The sequence below is a fragment of the Seriola lalandi genome, unplaced genomic scaffold (assembly GCF_002814215.2).
Source record: "Seriola lalandi dorsalis isolate HSWRI2012SDOR001 ecotype SW California unplaced genomic scaffold, Sedor1 jcf7180002054606, whole genome shotgun sequence".
NCBI lineage: Eukaryota > Metazoa > Chordata > Actinopteri > Carangiformes > Carangidae > Seriola > Seriola lalandi.
In genome coordinates, this window is record NW_019525159.1 from 329318 (window position 1) to 350638 (window position 21321).

General features: G+C 38.0%; 2 protein-coding genes across 2 annotated transcripts; both read left to right on the forward strand.

The window, feature by feature from the left end:
• The first annotated feature begins 259 nt into the window (after positions 1-259).
• Positions 260-11240, forward strand: LOC111664751 (alanine--glyoxylate aminotransferase 2, mitochondrial). The gene is made up of 14 exons (XM_023419474.2): positions 260-450; positions 1721-1809; positions 1927-2117; positions 2236-2359; positions 2461-2555; positions 2928-3021; positions 3401-3494; positions 5928-6028; positions 6267-6359; positions 7047-7179; positions 8035-8123; positions 8279-8428; positions 10004-10102; positions 10886-11240. Exons 1-14 carry the CDS (start codon positions 357-359, stop codon positions 10985-10987), a joined length of 1548 nt encoding a protein of 515 aa, XP_023275242.1. The 5' UTR covers positions 260-356; the 3' UTR covers positions 10988-11240.
• Positions 11241-11387: 147 nt separating this feature from the next.
• Positions 11388-21315, forward strand: LOC111664750 (alanine--glyoxylate aminotransferase 2, mitochondrial-like). Its single transcript, XM_023419473.2, has 14 exons — positions 11388-12927; positions 13883-13971; positions 14700-14890; positions 15009-15132; positions 15234-15328; positions 15736-15829; positions 16165-16258; positions 17099-17199; positions 17412-17504; positions 17738-17870; positions 18995-19083; positions 19259-19408; positions 20024-20122; positions 20734-21315. Exons 1-14 carry the CDS (start codon positions 12831-12833, stop codon positions 20833-20835), a joined length of 1551 nt encoding a protein of 516 aa, XP_023275241.1. The 5' UTR covers positions 11388-12830; the 3' UTR covers positions 20836-21315.
• The last annotated feature ends 6 nt before the right edge of the window (positions 21316-21321 follow it).

Below are 21321 nucleotides of genomic sequence, written 5' to 3' on the forward strand. Positions count from 1 at the left end.
GGGTTCATGCATCCATGCACAATAGAGGGGAACAACAAAGCAAATGCATGAATATCTGTGGTACAGTCTTAAGAAGCGTGCATTTATTATCTATGTCAGTGAATTTGAAAAGTATTCGTTTTACAGGGGTAATGTGTAGGACCTGTGAATTTCTCAAATAGATATGTTTATATATATGTGTGTGCGCACGCATCCTGTGACGTTGCACGGGGCGCTTCGGTGATTGATCGGGGGTCATTGGCTGCTTGCTGACCGCCCATTCTACAAACTTTTTACAGCGACAAAAGCTTGAAGTAAGTCTGCTGCCGCTATTCTGAGGAAGTAGGACAACTGTGTGCCCTCTGTATCTGCACAACATGTATAAAGTTGTGTCCTGTGTAAGTGGCCGTTGCGCAGTTTTAACAGGACAGCCCTTTCTCCTCGGTTTGGCCAAATTCCACTTGGCAAGTGGTGAGTTACCATGGAGACGAACCAAATCAGTATCGAGCTTGTTTGTTTGGTTATGATACATTCTGGTGCAGCTTAAATGACCTGTACTGGAGGTATATGTTATTTAAGATTGTATGGTAATGTAGAAAGGGCAAAGTTGTTTATAAGATTTAAGTGGTTACGTAATATTGCTCAATTGTGGCCCAAATTAACGTGAATAAATCCACAAATCTAACGTTAACGTGTTTAGCTAAACATAACGTTACGCTCAGTTGACAGTTTATTAGGTACACTTAGCTACAATTAATGTCTGTTTTGTCTGAGGTGTTGTGGAATTATATCGCGTCTTATTATCAGGTGTTTATGTTGTTTTGCCCTCTCGTTTTATATCAGTGAGTGTAGGGTAAATGACAGAAACATCTTTCAGTAAAACAAGACAGTCCAACAGCACCAAAAACTAGACCCTCCAAAACTATCATATACTTAAAGCAACACCTCTCTAAAACAGTTTGTTAAAAACATGATTCATGAAGATAGCATTTACTGCAGTGCTGTTGTATTAGAATGCATTAGTTTTAGTTAGGTGTACCTAATAAACTGGCAACTGAGCGTAGCCAGGAGAAATCTGTGCAATGCACCATCCACTGCAATGTAAAACATGATTCAAACAAGGTGGTGAGGTTAAAGTAGGAGTGACTACATCAGATTAAACTGCAGCGCAGTAAAAAGATAGAAATTGCAATACAAGACTTTAAGTCATAGTATGAAACCTCATTTAAAATGGGACTGGTTAAATCCAAGCAGCAAAGCAAAAGGGAATGGTTAAGCACATCCAGGGATGAAATACAGTATGCAGTTTTGCCATGTTAATATGAATGCCGGCCAAACCAGAGTTCACTGTCCCTCGCATTCCCTCACCAAGAGTAAACAGGCAGCATTTTATCCTGTGTTGCACAATGTGAGGTCTAAGGTGAAGTTAATGTGGTTAGAGTGTCAGCCAGCTTTTAATCTAATTACCTGCTTGCAAGAAAACAACAAAAGCATCAAAACAAATTAAAACGTATACTTCTAATGTGAATGTATCTGTAGATAATAATGGTACAGAAAGAAAGGTGAAGGTTGTAAGACCTTTTGGGTAAAATGTCACTTAGCGGTGCTTTCACAAATGATTTCCAAATGCCACAGAAATGTCATAGTAGAACTTCGATCATCTCACGCAAGTAACACAGTCAGTTCCTCAGAGAATGACTGTCTCTTTTACCTCACTATCTGAACTTCAATTGTTTCACAGGTGCGTTATGTCAGAAATCAGCCATCAGATACCCTCCAACAGACATCCCAGAGATGCCCCCATGCAATTTCAAACCAGAGGAATACAAGGTAAAAGCAGCATTCTCCAGTGCAGTGTCTTTAGGTCTTTGACAAGCTCAGCCTTAATAAAAACAAAAAGATAAACATTGTATACTGTAACTGCTATTCTGTGTATTTGCTGTCCAGGGTATGTCCAAAGAGCGGATGATGGAGATCCGCAAACTGAACTGCAACCCTATGACCATGAAGGTTACCTACTATAAGAAACCAGTGTTCATCCACCAGGGATACATGCAGTGGCTGTGGGATGTGGATGGGAGGCGATATCTGGATCTATTTGCCGGCGTAGCTACTGTCAGTGTCGGTCATTGCCACCCGTAAGATCTTTTTATCTCTGCTGTGGCACACAGTAATAGTGCGTTTCTAATATACAGTTTGCACTACAAGTGACATTTGGTGTTAATTGCATCTGTTGTCTTATATCTGTGTGTACAGGAAAGTAACAGCAGCCGCAGAGCAGCAGATGAAGAGACTGTGGCATACTACTAATATCTACGTCTATCCTCCTCTCCATGAGTATTGTGAGAAACTAGCTTCCTACTTACCGGATCCTCTTAAGGTACTGTGGTGGATTTTTATTATGATCACCTGAGGGCTGGGGCCTGAATCAATATGTAGGTTAAAATCGAAATGTTTGCTGCTCTGTGTTTCCCTGTCCAGGTGGTATATCTGACCAACAGCGGCTCAGAGGCCAACGACCTGGCTATGTTGATGGCTCGACTCCACACAGGCAACTTTGATATCATCACTTTCAGGTACAAGTCTTTTTATAAACCGTCAGTGGAGAGAGACATCCTAGTGTGCTTTGTAATTATGTATTTTTATACATAAGAAATATGTACATATGTACATATGAAAATGTAAAATTTGATTGTAATTCCTCTCATTACATAAGATTTAAATGACTTTTTTAGGCTAAAGACTAAAATTCAAAGGCAGTTTTTAAATTTTTTTCTCAGCCTGTTAATCATTTTTGATCCGTTTTTCCCTTCCACCCATTAATTCTAGATCCAGCATGACAAAAATAGACAGTTTTATATGGCACAGGCAGGAGAAGCACAAAGTATGAGTAAACAGTGAATTTGAATTTGTGAATATCAGTCTTTGAAATGATTTTTGTCTTCCAGAGGATCATACCACGGTGGCAGCCCACAGACCATGGGTCTTACTTCCAATGCAGCATATAAATATCCCATCGCCAATGGTTTAGGCTGCACTAATGTATGTATACATTAATATATTACATATTGTAGCAATATTATCAGAAAAGCATACAATGCACATTATGATTTTGTTTTTAGTGAAGGTGAATATATAATAGAGCCATATAAACTAACATATGATAAACATTTCACTGAAGACAATGAGTGTATACCTGCACGTAGAAGCAGAAAGAATGAACACACACAGACAGACAAAAACTAAAAACTAATTCAATTAAGTAAACTTAGTGCTGTAAACATTTCTGATTTGAATACATAGATTAATCTGAAATTTACAGCTGAATAAATTTCATTATCATTTATTTGTGCTGTGTTAATTATGAGTGACTGTTGCTGCCAGGTTGACCCAGCTGATTACGTCTCTGCCCAATAAACAGACCATGTGTCCTGATGTGTTCAGAGGTCCGTGGGGAGGAAGCCACTGCAGAGACTCTCCTGTTCAGACCATCAGAGAATGTAGCTGTGCCCAAGGTACACAAACACTGGCATACATGGCTCAACACACTCACACTGTTAAATACCACAGTTGTCAGTGAGTTTAAGCATTTCAATCCCTTCAGCCAAATGTGTTTATGTGTAAGTGTTTGACCAGTTTTATATTTTGGACCTCCATAACTGCTTAAAGGAATGTGTATTTTAGGTTTTAAGTTATCTGCTGTTTTTACAGGAGCTGCAATAACCAAAATATATTCTTTTTATTCTATAAAATATTCCCAGAAGTCGTGAGGGTAAAACAGGTCAGTGTAACTCTTAGTTCAAAGTCTCCTTCTGTTGATCATTTACCTTTTTTAACTTTAACCTTTTACCATTTTCAGGAATTTTAGCCATATAATGTGCCTGTCAGTTAGAAAGTTTACCTGAAAATGGTCAGTATGTAAGCATATCTAAATATCTGTTTAAGCAAAGCAAACAGCTGTTATGCTGCAATATATCAATATCAGTCAATAACAACCCTGCTGCTGTGTCTTTTATAATATAATAATATATTTAATAATAATTTAACACACAGTAATGTTATTAATGTGGTGGGCAATATGGAAAAAATAATATCTATATATTTATCACAGACTTATCTCAATTCACAAAATACAGTATAATTATAAAAACATTTGAGAGCACATGAAAAGAATCAAATTTCTTTTTAAACTAATTATGTTCTCAAGTGTTTAGGATGTCATATTGCGACTAGTTTTGCATCATATCCAAATGCTGTATCAAATACATGAGAATGAGCAATTAATTGACTCTGTAGCAGCTACTTCCTCCCATCACGGACTTGGCTGACACACTTCCCTGGATGTGTCCTAACACCACTGAATTAGCTGTGGATGCTCCCAAAACAGCCTTCCCTTATGACGGTACTTACTGGTGCTGCATATGACAAAGCTGTTGCTAGTTATCCTCTCTACACATCCAAGTAATAGGAGGACTATTATCTGCACTGGGTCTTTTTAAATTCTGTGAAGGAAAACTTGCTCTGAGATTCTGGAAAAAAACCTTTTCCTGCTGCTGGAGAAACTGACCCTGGGGGAAGGAATCATATCTTTTAGGTCCTTGGCCTTAATGCATGACTGACCTCGACATGCCTTACCCATGGTATATTGACAATTTCACTATTTTCAGGAAAGACCGCTTTCAACCTGACAGGGTTCATCCAAACATCACTGGATCCAGATCACTCTGTGCCATTCTGTGTCATGCTCTTGGGATGCCATACCCAAATAATGAATGTGTGGATAAGCATGAAGGAGAGCACACACAGGCAGACAGCTTATATCTCTTTCCCCTCTCACCTGACCGTCTGCTCTACCACTCTCAACAATAAAGGAGTTAGTTAAAGCTGCCACACTGAAGGTCACTTAAATTGATAAACTATTACTCTGAAACAGCCGGTGGCATGCTCAAACATATCATAGTAATCACAGACCATCTGGTACCTGTCTCTGTAAAATGTGTCAATGTTCAGCTTCAACCAGTCTCCCAACAGCTAAAATGAGCTCTTTTTATTGTTAGATCATTGGCTAACAATTCCTTTTTGGTTAATGATCTGATAATTGAAAAGAATTTACATTGTATGTTTTTGGTTAAGACCTGGCTAAACAGCACTACTGGTGAAGCAACACTGATAGAGGCTTTTCCTCTAAACTGTTAATTTTATCAGTCAGTGAGACAAAACGGGAAAAGAGAAGGGATTACAGTATTTTCTCTACACAGTTTGTGTGTAATGGCATTGAGCTGGGTGAATTCACATAATTTGAATATCTTGCTGTTGAGCGCAAAGCAGATTGATCAGGGCTCATCATTACATTCTATCAGCTACCCAGATATTCAACACTGAATGGAGACTTGAATATTTTATTGATAAAAAAGAATGACTCCAAAACTATGGAGCTTGTAAATTTAACGGACAGCTTTGAACTCATTCAACATTTATAAAGCCACTCATCAGCATGATAACACCCTGGACTTAGTGATAACAACAGGGTTAAACATTGATAATGTTTTAGATGCCGACCTAATGTTAACAAAACCCAAAAGGGGATTCTGGGTTCAAAAGCGATTCATAGATGATGAGGCAGAAACATAGTTCTATACTATTATGAGATAATTTGAGCCACAGCTATGACTGCTTTTTAAATGACATGGTTGAAAATTTTAACAATACAGTAAATACTGCTGCTCCACTAAAGGTTAAAAAGAGGTCAACTGACAGAATCTCCCTGTGGTTAAACAATAACCGTGTTAATGAGATTAAGAGAATCTGTCAGGCAGCTGAAAGAAAATGGAGGAAAGCTCACCTGGTCAATAGTGGCAGGAAAGCTGCCTCTATTGACCTGAACAGCATACACATGTTGATGTCTGTAGTAGTTTGATATAAAGGACTTGTCTTTGTGTATCCCTAAGGTCATTGCATGGCAAATGAACAATACATCGGACAGCTCAAAGAGACATTTGCTACTAGTGTCCCGAGTCGAATTGCTGCTTTCTTTGGGGAGCCCATTCAGGTACCATATTCTGTTGTGGAGCATTTCAAGAAACGTAGTCTTAAAATTGTGAATGTTGCTCAGAGCCATGTCTATTGCTGAGCTGTTGCCACATTGAATATTATAATTATTTACTGTATGTCATAGATACTGTAAATTATAATGTCAGGACAGGACGCTCTGTAATCAAACCATCAATATTTATTGTTTTCTCCAAGTGCTTGGGACTATGGACTGTGAATGTGTTTGGTTTATACAGGGAGTTGGAGGAGCTGTGCAGTACCCTAAGAACTACCTCAAGGAGGCTTATCAGCTTGTGAGAGAGAGAGGAGGACTCTGCATTGCTGATGAGGTTAGATACATAATTTTCTATTTACAACTTAAACTCTACAGAAGAAATGCTACATACATTTAAAAAAAAAACTGGAGCCTGTATTTATATGAACAATATGAAAATTTGCATTTATGAATACCTATCACACAAGGGTATTGTAGCATCCGATTATAGATAATACAGTGACAGTCACCTCTATTGCTTGTTGCTATGGCTCCCTATCGTCTTTTCTACATGTTGGAGCTATAAACACAACATTGACATATTATCACCAACAAAAAAAACCAAAAAAAACAATGAGCTGGAAGATGCTTAAACATCAAAGATGATAATTCTCTGCATTTTTTTCAATCATTTGAACTATTGTTAATATAAAAATATTGATCACTGCAACTTTAAGAAAAGCAAAACACTTATTGCTCATGGGACAACAAGTCAATGATTTAGTTGAGTTGGGTTATTACTTATCTTGACAGGATGACTTATCTTGAAAGATAAGGATTTCTACATATTTGAGCTTACAGTTCCATGACAAAGTTGCTAAGTTATGCCCAAGAGAAAGCCATATAAAGCAAACACTATTGAATTGCTTTCAAAGGTTAAGTACTAAATGACTGCCTCGGTGGCTTAAAGTATGTTTCCATCTGTTAAGCACTTCTATACATAAATGTAACTAAATTTCATCGTCTACTCTGCGACTGACAGGTGCAGACTGGATTTGGGCGAACAGGAAGCCACTTCTGGGGTTTCCAAGGTCATGATGTCATTCCCGATATGGTTACAATGGCAAAAGGCATTGGTAATGGATTCCCAATGGGAGCTGTTGTTACAACACCAGGTGGGATAATACTGTGAGGCATAAAAATCTGCTTCTGCTTCTAAAGATTAAATAGTTATAGTGTGTATAGTGTACTGGTAGTGTAAACTGACAAGATGCATGGGAAGAGATGAACAGCCTCAGTTTGGTTTCCCGTGTAGTGATGAATCATTGAGCTTTTACTTTGTGAGTTGAGATTTGGAGCCCACACCGATTAACAAGCTCAAAACAACAACAATTGGTATACAGCTGGGCAGATTTATGAATAATGAAGAATGATTTACTGTAGCAGCTTCTTATTTAAAAAAACAAACAAACTATATTTGAACTATTTTAAGCAAATCACAGTGTTAGCCCAGACCCGAAATGATGCTTCATTTTAAAAAATATAATAAAATGTAACAGTTACACATTCAGCACCTCAATCATTAGTTTTAGGTGATTCATCACAATCTTATCTGCATTTTATACATTGAACTGCAACAGAGTAATTATAGGGTTGATCACTTGGGAACTAAATTATAGATTCTCTGTCTATGACTCAAAACTTCACCCTCAAGGGAGCTAGGCTTTCTGCTGAGGTGGGAGGATGGAGAGGGCATGTTAGTTACATTGATGACTACTTATAGCCAGAAGGTGTGCATCAATACTGGAGACCTGTTAGAATTGTACTTTTAAAAATGTATAATAATAAAGAGAATACCACAATGCTGACAGGATGCGCTCTCTTGACCCTCACCTCTATTGCTCGCTGCTGTTGCTCTCCAGCATCTTTTCTACGTCAGAGCCAACCTTATGTGTTAATTGCTATAAAGCCTTTGAAACCCCCTTGAAAGAAGTATATCTATTTCTGGTGGTAAATGTTGTTCCTTTCAGAAATTGCCGCCTCATTTGCCAAGGGGGTTCACTTCAACACCTTTGGTGGAAATCCTGTGGCTTGTGCAGTTGCTTCTTCAGTGCTCGATGTAAGAATTCATCTTCTCTTTCTACATCAGTCCTGTTCATCAGCACAATCCAATTCATTTCTGCTTATTATTGATGCAACTGCAATGGAAAACTCCATAATTAGGGAAGCACACTGAATTATAGCTAAAACATAACAAACTCTTTTACTTGACAGACTATCAAAGAGGACGGTACGCAGCAGATCAGTCTTGATGTGGGCACCTATCTGATGACAGAGCTGGCCAAACTCAGAGACAAGTATGACATTATCGGTGATGTTCGTGGAAAAGGCCTGCAGATCGGTGTGGAGATGGTCAAAGACAAGGTATTGTCTTTGTAACAGCCGTGACACTCACCTTTCCTCACATGCTTGTACAACGTGTGTCTGTGCTGTTTCTCCCGAGGGGCATGGTTCAGCGGCGCTCCAGTTAACCATTAGCCTGAGCAGCAGTGACCATCTCTAATTGTGAACAGAACAATCTCAGCTGCACTGCATGTGCTACTGACTGAAGTAATGATGCTTCTTTTCTATTCTATTAATACTGGCAGAAATTGTATTTGAAAAGAGTCAGTAAAGGGAAGAGACAGTACAGAACCTTCTGATCACAGTTTCCTGGAAGTAAATGCAAATTTTGTGAAATGTTATTTTTGAGTCGACTGCAGTACTGTTTAGCAAATATCTTGCTGTATCAGCGTTGCTAAGGATGTTATTTTGACCATTGTTCCTCTTTGCTAATCCAGTTTTCCTGAGTTTTAGATATCACATGATTTGTGAGGCAAACTTTGCTACATTGCATAGTTTTTCAGTGTCTGTGACAGTTGTGCCAGCATTTTAGGTAGCAGGATTCTGGACTCTTTAACGTCATAATTGGTTCTATTTTAGCCTGAAAACACTGGAGTATTCTCTGCTAGACGTCCTGCATGTATCAGGAGTCACCGTCAGAAAATGTAGCAAGCAGAAGAAACACAAAATGTATGATATTTAGGAAAAACAGGGCAATTTCTCAAAGACTCACTGAAAGGAAGTAAACCTAACACAAACTACAGGCTCTAAAATAACTTTCAGATTGACCTAACAATTTATACAATCTCAAAAATCTAAATTTAACAAAACAAAAAAGTTAGTAACTGGTTGGACATGACTAGAAATGTATTATCCCTACTGCCGTGTTTGAACTGCCTGCTTTTTACCCAACAGTTGTAATTAGCCTGAAAATTGTAGATATGTGTCTGATTAATATTGGAAATCTTATACACAAGTTATCCTTACCAGTATGCAAATGTATAGCCTCTCAAGCCAGTCAGCAATTAGAGGTTAGGTGCTTGTGTCACAATAATTATTGGACACAAGCTGTTGGACAGCATTCATATACACCGATTAGCCAAAACATTTCTGACCTGCCAAGGCAGATTGGCAGGATATTGGAAGTAGCCCTGTGGTATCTCCTGCCAAGATGTTACCAGCAGATCATTTATGTCCTTTAAGTTTCAAGGTGAAGATGCCACAGATCAGACTAGTTCCAGCACATCCCCCAACACCAGGTTGCCAGTTCGTGGTTTGTCCCTCCCTAGACCACTATCGGCAGGAACTCACCACTGTAAAATCCGTCCATCGTCTGGCTTTAACAATTTGGCCCTTGTCGAAGTTGTTCAGGTCTTTATACCTGCCCATTTCTCCTGCATCCAACATGTTGACCACGAGAACCGACCATTCACCTAATGTTAATGTATCACAGACCATGACATGTGCCGTTGTTATGAGAAATTCAAGATTATTTGCATCATCTGTGAGTGGTCATAATGTTTTGGCTCCTTGGTGTAGCTATTTACTTAAATTACTGTGGTAACTGTAACACATCCTTCTTCATTCATCATTTCACCTTTTCTCTATCATCCCCAGGCCAGCAGAGACCTGCTGCCTCCAGAGGCAATGAATGAGATCTTTGAGAACATCAAGGACATGGGAGTCCTGATAGGGAAAGGAGGAGTATACGGACAGGTAACACACACCTACATCAGTAAGCTTCTTGTTTTGCTGAAAACAAAATAAATAATACAAAAAAATAAATAAATAAATAAACAAGCACAGCATTTCAAATACAGCTTTTTCACCCTTTATCAATAAAGATCCATGTCCGTTGTTTTTTGTAGTGATACAGGCTTGATTCACTCTGATAATAAATGTATGATAATACACACAAATGACTGTAGGTATTTCAAGTTGTAGCTGCATCGTAATTATTACTCCTAGGAAAAGACACATCAACTGCTACAGTTAGAATGCATCGCCACAAATATTTACTCATTATCTTGTTAAATGAAAAAGAAGAAATCTTCAGAACATGAAAATCAAAAAAATTGTATATAAAACTGTTTCTTTGGGTTCCTCTTTTAAATTTAGGTTTCTCAGATTTAAAGATTCATCATCACCTCAGTCTTGCGTTGAGAGCATGTTCTGTAATTTCAGCTGTAATTATAGCACAATTTTCATTATGTTATTGATAGCAATATGTTTTTTTTTTTCTAAATTGCAGTACCTGGAATTAAGACTAGTTCAGACACCTGACATGAGCTTCAGTTTTCACAAAAAAGCCTAACTTCAATCACTCCAAATTATAATCACTGGTTGTTTTTTTTTAAATTACTTTGCCTTTACCATCTTTATCTATTTGTACTGTGAATCATATGTTCCAGACTGAAGTACATGGCACTTGATCAGTAATCAGTATCTCTGGTACGCCATGATCGCCCCTTTTATTTTCTGTTTTTCTCACCATTTCAGACCTTCCGTATTAAACCCCCCATGTGCATCACAATGGAAGATGCAGATTTCTTCCTGGCAGTTTTTAACAAGGCCATCCACAGCTACATGGAAAGAAGATGAAAGTCATTTTGACCTTTTGATTAAGAGTACTTATGTTATTACCTTTGCATAGCCATTGTAAAAGGGAACTTTTTAAACTATTTAATCATGTTGTAATTACAGAGACTAATTTATTAACTCATTAATGAAGAAAAGATATTGTACAGTGCATTTCTAACAACTCACTTGAAGTTCATGTTGCCTTTTTTGGATCTACTGAATCATGCTTTCTTGATGAATATAATAATAATGAATCTGTGAGCTTGAGGAACAACTGTCTCCTGCAATTATTTTTTCTATAGTAATAGCTATTTGTGGTATGGAAGCTGAGAGTGACTTTAATGATCTTTTTAATCCAGATGTCCCATAAATAACATGTTAATTACTTCATTATCTTGTGATAAGGAACACACAGAATGAATTATAACTTTGGTGATACTGTAACTTTTCATAAAGCGCCACCATATGATCTATTTTTTTGTTACCAAATATTTTTCTATGACCAAATGCCTGCACAACTAATGACCTTCCCATCAGCCTCAGTACTGTGTATTTAATTACTAATTGGTTAGCATGCTAGCATGCTAAACTAAGATGGTAAACATTGTAAACATGCCCGCTAAACATCAGTATGTTAACATCTCATTGTATGTATATTAGCCTGCTGACATTAACATTTAGCTCAAAGTACTGCTGTGTCTGAGGACTGCTTCACAGAGCCTTAGTGTGGCTGTAGCTTGTAGTCAGCTTGCACAGATACAGTATAAGGACTCAATTCTTGGGAAAGGAAAGGGATCTTTTCTCATCTTTTCAGTCATCTAGTCAGTGTACTTTTGCAGGCTTTATGACAAATAACATAAACCCTCCATCTTTCTTCTTGTATTAATGAGAGTGACACAGAGGCAACCCTCATTAGACTTCAGGGATTCAATCAATAATTCAATTTGCTACAGCCTACACAGCTGTTTTGGGAACACAACCCCACAACATGATGATATATATAATACAAACACACAAACACAAATACACACACACACGCACATATATATATATATATATATATATATACATATATATACATACATATACATCACCCTGAAATCCAAGTCAGTGTAACCAAGTAGACCATTCAGAGTTTGTCAGGGTTAAAATTTCCTAAAGAAACTAATTTATCTAACAAACGTGACACACACCCAACCCAAGTCAACATCCCCCTCATCATATTTACCAACTACATAACTGATTTCATGTCCAAATTTTTACTGCCGTTAGCCTTATGACTGCCTCAGTAGTGCGTGGTTCTTCACACTGGTGGGCACTAGTTTGGATTGAATATGGTAAAGGGTGGAGATGTGGAAGGAATCGGTGTGTTAAGTTATGTATAGATGAGTGCAGGTTTTTATGTACAGCCACTGCCACCCCCACCTCTCAGGTGCTCTGACAACCAGCTGCTCTGGTCATCAAAGCACTTGCCTATTTTCCTTTCTGTAAGAGGGAAAGCAGGCATAGTATGAGTATTGAGGAGGGTGGGTTGTCACACTTAAGGCATATCAAACTCCCACTCACTTCAGAGTGAGGCAAGCGTCTTCTGCAGCCAGGAAAGAACCGGCACCATCCAACATATTTGGTCTTTTCTCTAAACTCTGTGAATGTAGTGGAAATCTCATGACCAGGTGCCACTAGTTATATATTTATCTATGTGACGTTGCAGAGAAATCATTGTAGTTTGGTAAGGTCAAGGTACCATTGGCTGTGCTATGTCCACCCATCATTGTGGCCTTTTAGAAAAAGCCGCAGACAAATCTGCTGCTGAGTGTCAAACAGCGAAGGGAGAAGGATAGTGTCCCCGCTTTACCTACTCAACATGTACAAAGTAGTATCCTGTCTAAGTGTCCGCTCTGCAGGTCTCACGGGACAGATTTGCAGTTCACCTGGTTTGGCCAAATTTCACGTGGGAAATGGTAAGTTACCATGGAGATGATCAAAAAACATAATTTGTTGATACACATCCTGTGTAGGAAGTATTTTATTTAGCCTTATTGTTTGTCACTGAGTGTAGAAATTCAGGTGAATTTTATCAGATAATCCACAAAGTTTACAATTTATGTCTGAGTGAAACCCAGGAACCAGAAATAAACATTAGTTTGTATGTGTTAATACAGACTACAGTATAAATCACTGCTTAATGTATTCACTGCTGTTCATAAACAAATTGTCTCAGGTACATTATGGAAACAAGACCTGATATAGTGACATCAAAATTAAGGCAATTACATCAAATAAAATGACTTCAGAGAAAGATATAATCCTGCACACATTGTAAAATACTTTTAGTCATATTTATTTTGAAATGTGAGTTATTATATAGGAAGTGCATGGCAAGGCAAATTTATTTGTATAGCATATTATCATACATATATATTAAATGTGCTTAACACAAATAAAAGAAGCATAAAAATAGAAGTAAAAAGCAAAATAAAACTATAAAACACAGATTATAAAACAGATAATATCAAATTGAAGTGCAAAATGGTGAGGATTAAGAACATGTTGTTTAGACCTGTACATAACTGTTTTCTGTGATCACATTACATGTTTCTCCAGGGGGTAACAGCTATTTGATAAATTGTATATTTGCCAGTCATACCAGTTGTAACTGACATTTTCCAACCATGGTTAGACTGGGAAAAACAGGAAGCATAGTTTTTCCTGTGTTGCACAATGTAAAGTTAATGTGGTTAAACCATCAACCAGGTTCTAATCTGATTAAATATTGACCAGATAATTCAGAATGTCATGAAAACAAGAGCAGGTACAACCATAATTAACCATCATTGACTTGCTGCCACATCTATCTTTAAATAAATAACAATTTCCTTGGCCTCTCTCTGAATTTCAATCATAACCATTTCACAGGTGCAGTATGTCAGAAATCGGCCCTCAAATACCGTCCCACAGACCTCCCAGAGTTGCCACCATGCAATTTCAAGCCAGAGGAATACAAGGTGAGAGTATTATAGCATCCAGACAAAGTCCATTCTGCACTGTTCAGACTATTTTCTGTGAGGCTATAGTAAATCTAAAATGTTGTTATGTCATAGAAAGGTGATGCATATGTGACATTACACTAAAAATTGAATTATCAGCAGTAGTCTACAGTACACATACCACAATATGTGGCAGGTAATTAAAGGTACCCCGTGTAGCTTTTGGCCACTAGTGGCAGAGCAATGTTTTCAGGTCCTGTATTATTTGTGCTGTGTTCTGGCATCTTGAAGACAAATTTAAATCTTAGCTACCTTGCTACTTTCAGGGAGCGAGCTTATTAGCTTGGTTTTTAATGGGACAGTAAATCCACATCGTTTATTCAAGAGACAGTTGTACCAAGTTCTCCTGACTCATAACTTTCTATGCCTGTTCTTTGGAGCAGCTTGTACCCCCTGCAGGGACCTTCCTCAATTTTGGACTTGCTTAAAGTTCAGCACTGCCAGACAGTTTGCTATGGGTCAATTTGAATGTCAAATTCACCTAAGTGCCAGCAAAAGATGTTTTCCATTTTAAATGCTGGTGTGACCTAGCATTAAGAAAACTTTTGACCTGAAGAAGCAGAAAGAACTTGGCTGGATTACACTTCATGGCAATCCATCCAGTAGTTAGACATTTCACCCAGAACCAAAAACACACACATCTCTTCCTGTACTGAAACTTCTACCTTTACTGTATGTCTATCCAGGGTATGTCCAAAGAGCGCATGATGGAGATTCGCAGGCAGAACTGCAACCCCATGACCATGAAGATTACCTACTATAAGAAACCAGTGTTCATCCACCAGGGACACATGCAGTGGCTGTGGGATGTGGATGGGAGGCGATATCTGGATCTGTTTGCTGGTGTGGCTACTGTTGGTGTGGGCCACTGCCACCCGTAAGATCTTTTCTTTTTCTTTCCTGTGTCACGTGGTGATAGTATGTTTTACTGTGATCTGTTTTCAGTCAAAAATGACTGCTCATTGTTGTTCCTATCCCCATGTGTGTGTGCACAGGAAAGTGACAGCAGCCGCAGAGCAGCAGATGAAGAGACTGTGGCATACTACTAACATCTACGTCTATCCTCCTCTCCATGAGTATTGTGAAAAACTAGCTTCCTACTTACCGGATCCTCTTAAGGTACTGTGGTGGATTTTTATTATGATCACCTGAGGGCTGGGGCCTGAATCAATATGTAGGTTAAAATCAAAATGTTTGCTGCTCTGTGTTTCCCTGTCCAGGTGGTATATCTGACCAACAGCGGCTCAGAGGCCAACGACCTGGCTATGTTGATGGCTCGACTCCACACAGGCAACTTTGATATCATCACTTTCAAGTACAAGTCTTTTTATAAACCGTCAGTGGGGAGAGACATCCTAATGTGCTTTGTAATTATGTAAAAAATATATGAAAAAGTAAGATTTAATAGAAATTCTTGACATTACATAAGATTTTAATAACATGACTTGTTTTCATTGGCTTTGCAATAGCTTGTCCTTCATGTTAATTCTAGATTCTACTTAGAAAAAAATAGATCCTTTCATGGGCCATAGACAGGGGAGGCAAACAGCTTCAGTAAACAGAAGAAGGCCCCTGAGACCATCCTAAAAAATCTCTATGGATGTCATTGTCATAGATTTTGTATTATTCTCCTGATTCATTCAACATACCAAAGCTTGATAGCTTGATTGATATGCAAACTCTCTCATCTAAGTGCTGCTTTTTTTTCTCCGTCTCTTCTAGTGGATCATACCACGGTGGCAGCTCACAGACCATGGGCCTGACCTCCAACTCACCATATAAATATCCCGTCCCCACTGGTTCAGGCTGCACAAATGTATGTATATATGAAAGCATTGCAGTTTCATACTATAAGAAAGCCATACAATCTAAGAGTAAAATACATATGAAACTCCAGCCATCCAGATGTTTGCTAACTAACACTACACACAATTGCTTAACATAATTTAACATTTAAAAGCACTATTTGATATGTGCTAGCTTACTACAGGAATTTTGTATTGAATTTTATATTCCTGACCTTCCACCTGTTTGTCCTTCATGAGTCCTACATGAGTATAACAGCTTTCTGACTTTTCATCATTTTGCATGGATTGGTGACGGGGAATAATGTGATTGACCCAGCTAATTATGTTTCTGCCCAACAAACAGACCATGTGTCCTGATGTGTTCAGAGGTCCGTGGGGAGGCAGCCACTGCAGGGACTCTCCTGTGCAGACCACCAGAGAGTGTAGCTGTTCCCAAGGTACACAAACACATGCATCCATGGCTCAACAGACTCAGGTTAGCTCTCTTGTTTCTCACAAACAGGAAATACACCACCATTATCTGTGAGAGTAAGCACTACAATCCCTTTTGCAACATTCATACAAGTTCAACTTCCACAAGAAACTGCCTGTGCTGTTAGCAAGAATATTTGACCTTTGAAAACACAAGTTCTTGGTCTGAGGTGAAAGGACATTTAAAGTGTATACAGAATTTTATATTGACCTCTGTATAAGCTGAAAGGATAGTGTACTTTAGTGAAATTACATGTTGTCTGCATGGAAATGGTCAGTATGTTAGCATGACTGTTATATAATATCAGTATATATTATCATATAAGGCATACCAGGTTTAATAAAATTAGACTGTTTCAGTGTTAGGCCATATGTCCAAAATTTCTATCATGGTAATGATCGCAGCATTATCTTGGTTTAGGAAAAGACAAAATAGAAAATAGAAATAGAAATATCCAAACTCACATTCACATAAATTCATCCTCATCGCTTGAAATGGTTTTATAAGAACAAAATCCTACATATTTACATATTTAGAAAAATGCCTGCTCTCGTGTATTTAAAGTCTCATGCTGTAGCTGATTTTCCTAAAATTGAATGTGTAATTCATTTAGACATCAAACTGTAAACAACAGTTTTATGATGTGAGACGTTTTCCATCATACTGTTGTATGGAAAGACATTAAACAATATACTGAATAACTGCTCAGCTCTTAGCTGTTGGAGAATAATGGGCATTATTTTGGGAATACTGCTAATTTGTGTATTATTAGTTTCACCAAAATACTTTTTCTCTGATTTCACAGGTCATTGCATGGCAAATGAACAATACCTCAGACAGCTCAAGGAGACATTTGCTACCAGTGTCCCGAGTCGAATTGCTGCATTCTTTGCAGAGCCTATTCAGGTACCATATTCTGCTGTGGAATATTAAATTGACTTGAGTTACTGTACGTCATCGATGTGATATTTGCAAGTAAGAACTTTATTTATTGAGTACTTTAACTGTACATTTTTATCATGCCATCCATCTTCAATGTTTTCTCATGTTCTCATCTTCAGTGTGTCTGCTTGTGTTATTTAGGACCATGAGGATGTGAATGTGTTTGCTTTATACAGGGAATGGGGGGAGCTGTGCAGTACCCCAAGAACTACCTCAAGGAGGCTTATAAACTTGTGAGAGAGAGAGGAGGACTCTGCATTGCTGATGAGGTTAGATGCACAGAAAGTTATTATGTTATGTTCAAAAATAAAGGACATGAAGCAAACACCATGTAACAATAATAAGAACTACTGGCTTCTATTGTTTAGCCATAAACGTAAAAGACAATGCAAGAATGTGATTGAAATGTGTGATGCTTTTGGCGAGTAACTGAGCAGCGCCTGGTTTGAAATTTGAATTTAATAATGTAAAGAAACATAATCAGCTATTTTGTGCCTAACAGGTGCAGACTGGATTTGGGCGAACAGGAAGCCACTTCTGGGGTTTCCAAGGTCATGGCATCGTTCCTGATATGGTTACAATGGCGAAAGGGATTGGTAATGGATTCCCAATAGGAGCTGTTGTTACAACACCAGGTGAGATACTGCTGTAAGAGGTAAAAGAGAAAAAGCCTTTTTTAGAACCTGCAAATGTCTCCTTCAAACATCAAATGCGCTTAAAAAAAGAGGCTGAGCGGTCAATCTTTTCCTTATTATTTCCACCATCTGGTCTGGTAAAATGTTTTCTGTATGTACTGATAGTTCATTTACAGCTGGAAGCCACTCACCAATACCTGTGGTACATTTTGTAATACATGTACCAGAATAATCATAGGGTTGATCGCTTCAGTTGACTGTACAGTGCACTGGCTCTCCACCTCTTTTTTCACGTTTGCACCGACCTGATGTGAAAGAATTTTTCCTTCTTTAGTTCTTAGTATTAGACAGTGTTTCCACAGGTTACTTAAAAGTTATTCCAAAAAGAAATAATTAATTGTCTCAAAGACAGCTGTGAATATACTTATAGTCTAGATGGCCCAGTCCCCAGTATCAGTTGCCCAGCAACCAAAAGATAAAGATAATGATCAGTCAATGTCATAACACTGGTGCCCTTCAACTCCGTGACAGACTTCTTCAGTCTTCCCTGGGGAAAGTATTGCATGAAATACACAATGTGACTCAGGTGAATGTAATTCATTGATCAATAGGTGATATGGTCCCATGAAGAAAAATTGTTTGGACATATAGTAAGTTTTGTATGAGTTTTTTATGGGTTTAAATACTCGCTGCAACGAAGATGATCTTCAGATTTGGGTGACATTACATACATACATACATCTGCTCTCTCTTCGATGCATTGAGCTTCAGTAATCCCGTCACACCTGATTTCAAGTTCTGTCATTTGATCCTTAAACAAATACAGCTGAATGTGTTATTTCTGTGAGTGGGTGTGTGATCACAGGTTCCTCTTTGTGTGATTTATTGAGGTAGCTAGTTGCCATAGCACTTAATAATCAGCCTTTAGATGTGGGCTACTAACAATTACTTCACTCAGAGATCCCACTGTTTTCTATTTCACTGTCACTGAGTGACATTTATTCAAAGGTTCATAAACCAACATGAAAACAGTTGGATATTTACACAAATCATTTGTAAATATAGTTTTAATTTGAGGCAGCAGTGAGTGGAGGTATGAATGTGTTTATTCATGTGTTCTCCAGAAATTGCGTCTTCCTTTGTAAAGGCGTTCCACTTCAACACCTTTGGAGGAAATGCCATGGCTTGTGCAGTTGGTTCATCAGTGCTCGATGTAAGAATCCATCTTCTCTTTCTACATCAGTGCTGTTCTTTAGCACGAGAGCTCAGTTTGTTCAAATCCAACTTATTTCTGCCTATTATTAATGCAACTACATTGGAAAACTGAAGCTTTGTAATTTCTGCAGCACACTGAATAAAAACTAGAATATGACTCTTTTACTTGACAGACTATCAAAGAGGATGGAACACAGCAGAACAGTCTGCATGTGGGCACCTATCTGATGACAGAGCTGGCCAAACTCAGAGACAAGTATGAGATCATCGGTGATGTCCGTGGAAAAGGCCTGCAGATCGGTGTGGAGATGGTCAAAGACAAGGTATTGTGTTTGTAGCAGCAGTTACACTCACCTTTCCTCACGTTTCACATGCTGTGTGTGTCTGCAGCACATAATGCGGTGAAGCTTGAAATGTTCAATTTTGTTACAATTTTCTTCTGAGTGTAGCAGTGCCATTAGGTAAATATCATGCTGTGCTTTTCAGTCAGTGTTGGTTAGGGTCTAATTTTTCCCTCTCTTCCTCTTTGATGCTGCAGCTTTTCTTGTGGTTTGTGAGATTCTTACATATTACCAGTGATTTTGGCAGCAGCATTCTGGCCTCTCTAACTGTTTAAATTGCTTTATTTTGACTTGACTTTGCTTACTCTCTTCAACTACCTGCTTTTTACCAATCTGCTATTATTAGCCTGGAAATTTTAAATGTAGTTCACTAATAGTGGAAATCTTTTTCCTGCAAACATCTACAAACACTTGACTGTGCCAATGTTGGTCCGTACTTGGAGCTTGTGCAGAATTTGGTCCTGCCAACATCCAGATTTAATGCCTCTCAGGTCAATTGGCAGCAAGTGCTTAATGTCTTGGACACCGGCAGATGAACAGTGTTCATATTGATAGTTAGCCTCATCCAAACTTTCACCTCTTGTCTATCATCCACAGGCCAGCAGAGACCCACTGCCTCCGGAGGTAATGAGTGAACTCTTTGAAGACATAAAGGACATGGGGGTCCTGATAGGGAAAGGAGGAGTATACGGACAGGTAACAGCACTCACCTTGAAGTAGCCTGTCCCTCTGTCAGTTTATGTTTCGCAGGGTTTAAGAATAAGACAACATAGTATTTAGGAAAAATTCTTATAATAATACATTTGAATTGTTGAGAAAAAAGTCACAATATAGCATTTTTCCTCCTCAAAACCTGGGCTTTAAGGATAGAAGGTGATCTTTGGCTATATAAATACAAATGTGTTGATTTCAATTAATTTCAGAATAAAGTTGTAATTTTATGAGAAAAAGTCAGAAAAAAGTTGCAATATTTCATGAATCAGTTTGTGTTAGATTATTATTTCAGTACAGTTAGATTTCAGGTTTAATGAGGGAAGTGTAGAACCTGAACTTAAACTCCCTTATTCATCATTACCATCATCATTATTATTCTTTACAGTGATTTACTTTACCATTTATCGGTCTAATAAATATTGACCTTATATATAACCTTGAAACATGTGCTAGAAATGTCTGAAGTGAGTGCTGTGCCCTAAGTATGTAACACAGAATAAAGCAGCTGGGCCGATTACGCACATTTCCTAGTAACCAGTCTGTGTGGTGCTACATTATCTCCCCTCTTATCCTCTGTTTTCTCACCACTTCAGACCTTCCGCGTCCAACCCCCCATGTGCATCACAAAGGAGGATGTAGATTTCTTTGTGGCAGTTTTTAACAAAGCCATCCACAGCTACATGGCAAGAAAATAAGGTCAGTGGAGTAACTCAATGCCAAGGACCAAACCTGGACACCCGCTCAGCAATGAATCCTGCATTTGTTTAAATCTGTGACTGCAACTGAGAAAATGTAATTGATAATGACTTTGCTGTTGTGGAAAACTATTTCCTTCTGTAAAAAAGGAACTTTTAACACTTAATAATCTGCAAGTTATAATTATCAAGACACACGTGAAGCAGTCGGTCCTGCTTTATTGCTTTTTTCCCCTTTAGTGAGGACTCAATCCTTCAATACACTGAACAAACACTATTGTGATGAACACAAATGGATGATTTTATAGTCAGTCTGCAGCTGAACACTGTTACCAACTATATATTTATATATAAATATATAAATAAAAGTAATAATTATCTTTTGTTTGAAAAGAAAAAAATATTTGTGCTTTTAAATATTTGCTTAAATGTAAAATTTGTTTTCTAATTTGTTTCTCAATAAAAACAGCATATAACATGTACAGT

What these genes read in the sequence shown, in the direction of transcription:
- LOC111664751 (XM_023419474.2), top strand. Translation starts at nt 357, where the DNA reads ATGTATAAAGTTGTGTCCTGTGTAAGTGGCCGTTGCGCAGTTTTAACA. An exon ending in AGAATGTAGCTGTGCCCAAG is followed by an intron (nt 3,495 to 5,927) that starts GTACACAAACAC and finishes TGTATCCCTAAG; the next exon opens with GTCATTGCATGGCAAATGAA. An exon ending in TCTTTGGGGAGCCCATTCAG is followed by an intron (nt 6,029 to 6,266) that starts GTACCATATTCT and finishes TGGTTTATACAG; the next exon opens with GGAGTTGGAGGAGCTGTGCA.
- LOC111664750 (XM_023419473.2), top strand. Translation starts at nt 12,831, where the DNA reads ATGTACAAAGTAGTATCCTGTCTAAGTGTCCGCTCTGCAGGTCTCACG. An exon ending in CTGGTTCAGGCTGCACAAAT is followed by an intron (nt 15,830 to 16,164) that starts GTATGTATATAT and finishes CCCAACAAACAG; the next exon opens with ACCATGTGTCCTGATGTGTT. An exon ending in AAGGAGGAGTATACGGACAG is followed by an intron (nt 20,123 to 20,733) that starts GTAACAGCACTC and finishes TCACCACTTCAG; the next exon opens with ACCTTCCGCGTCCAACCCCC.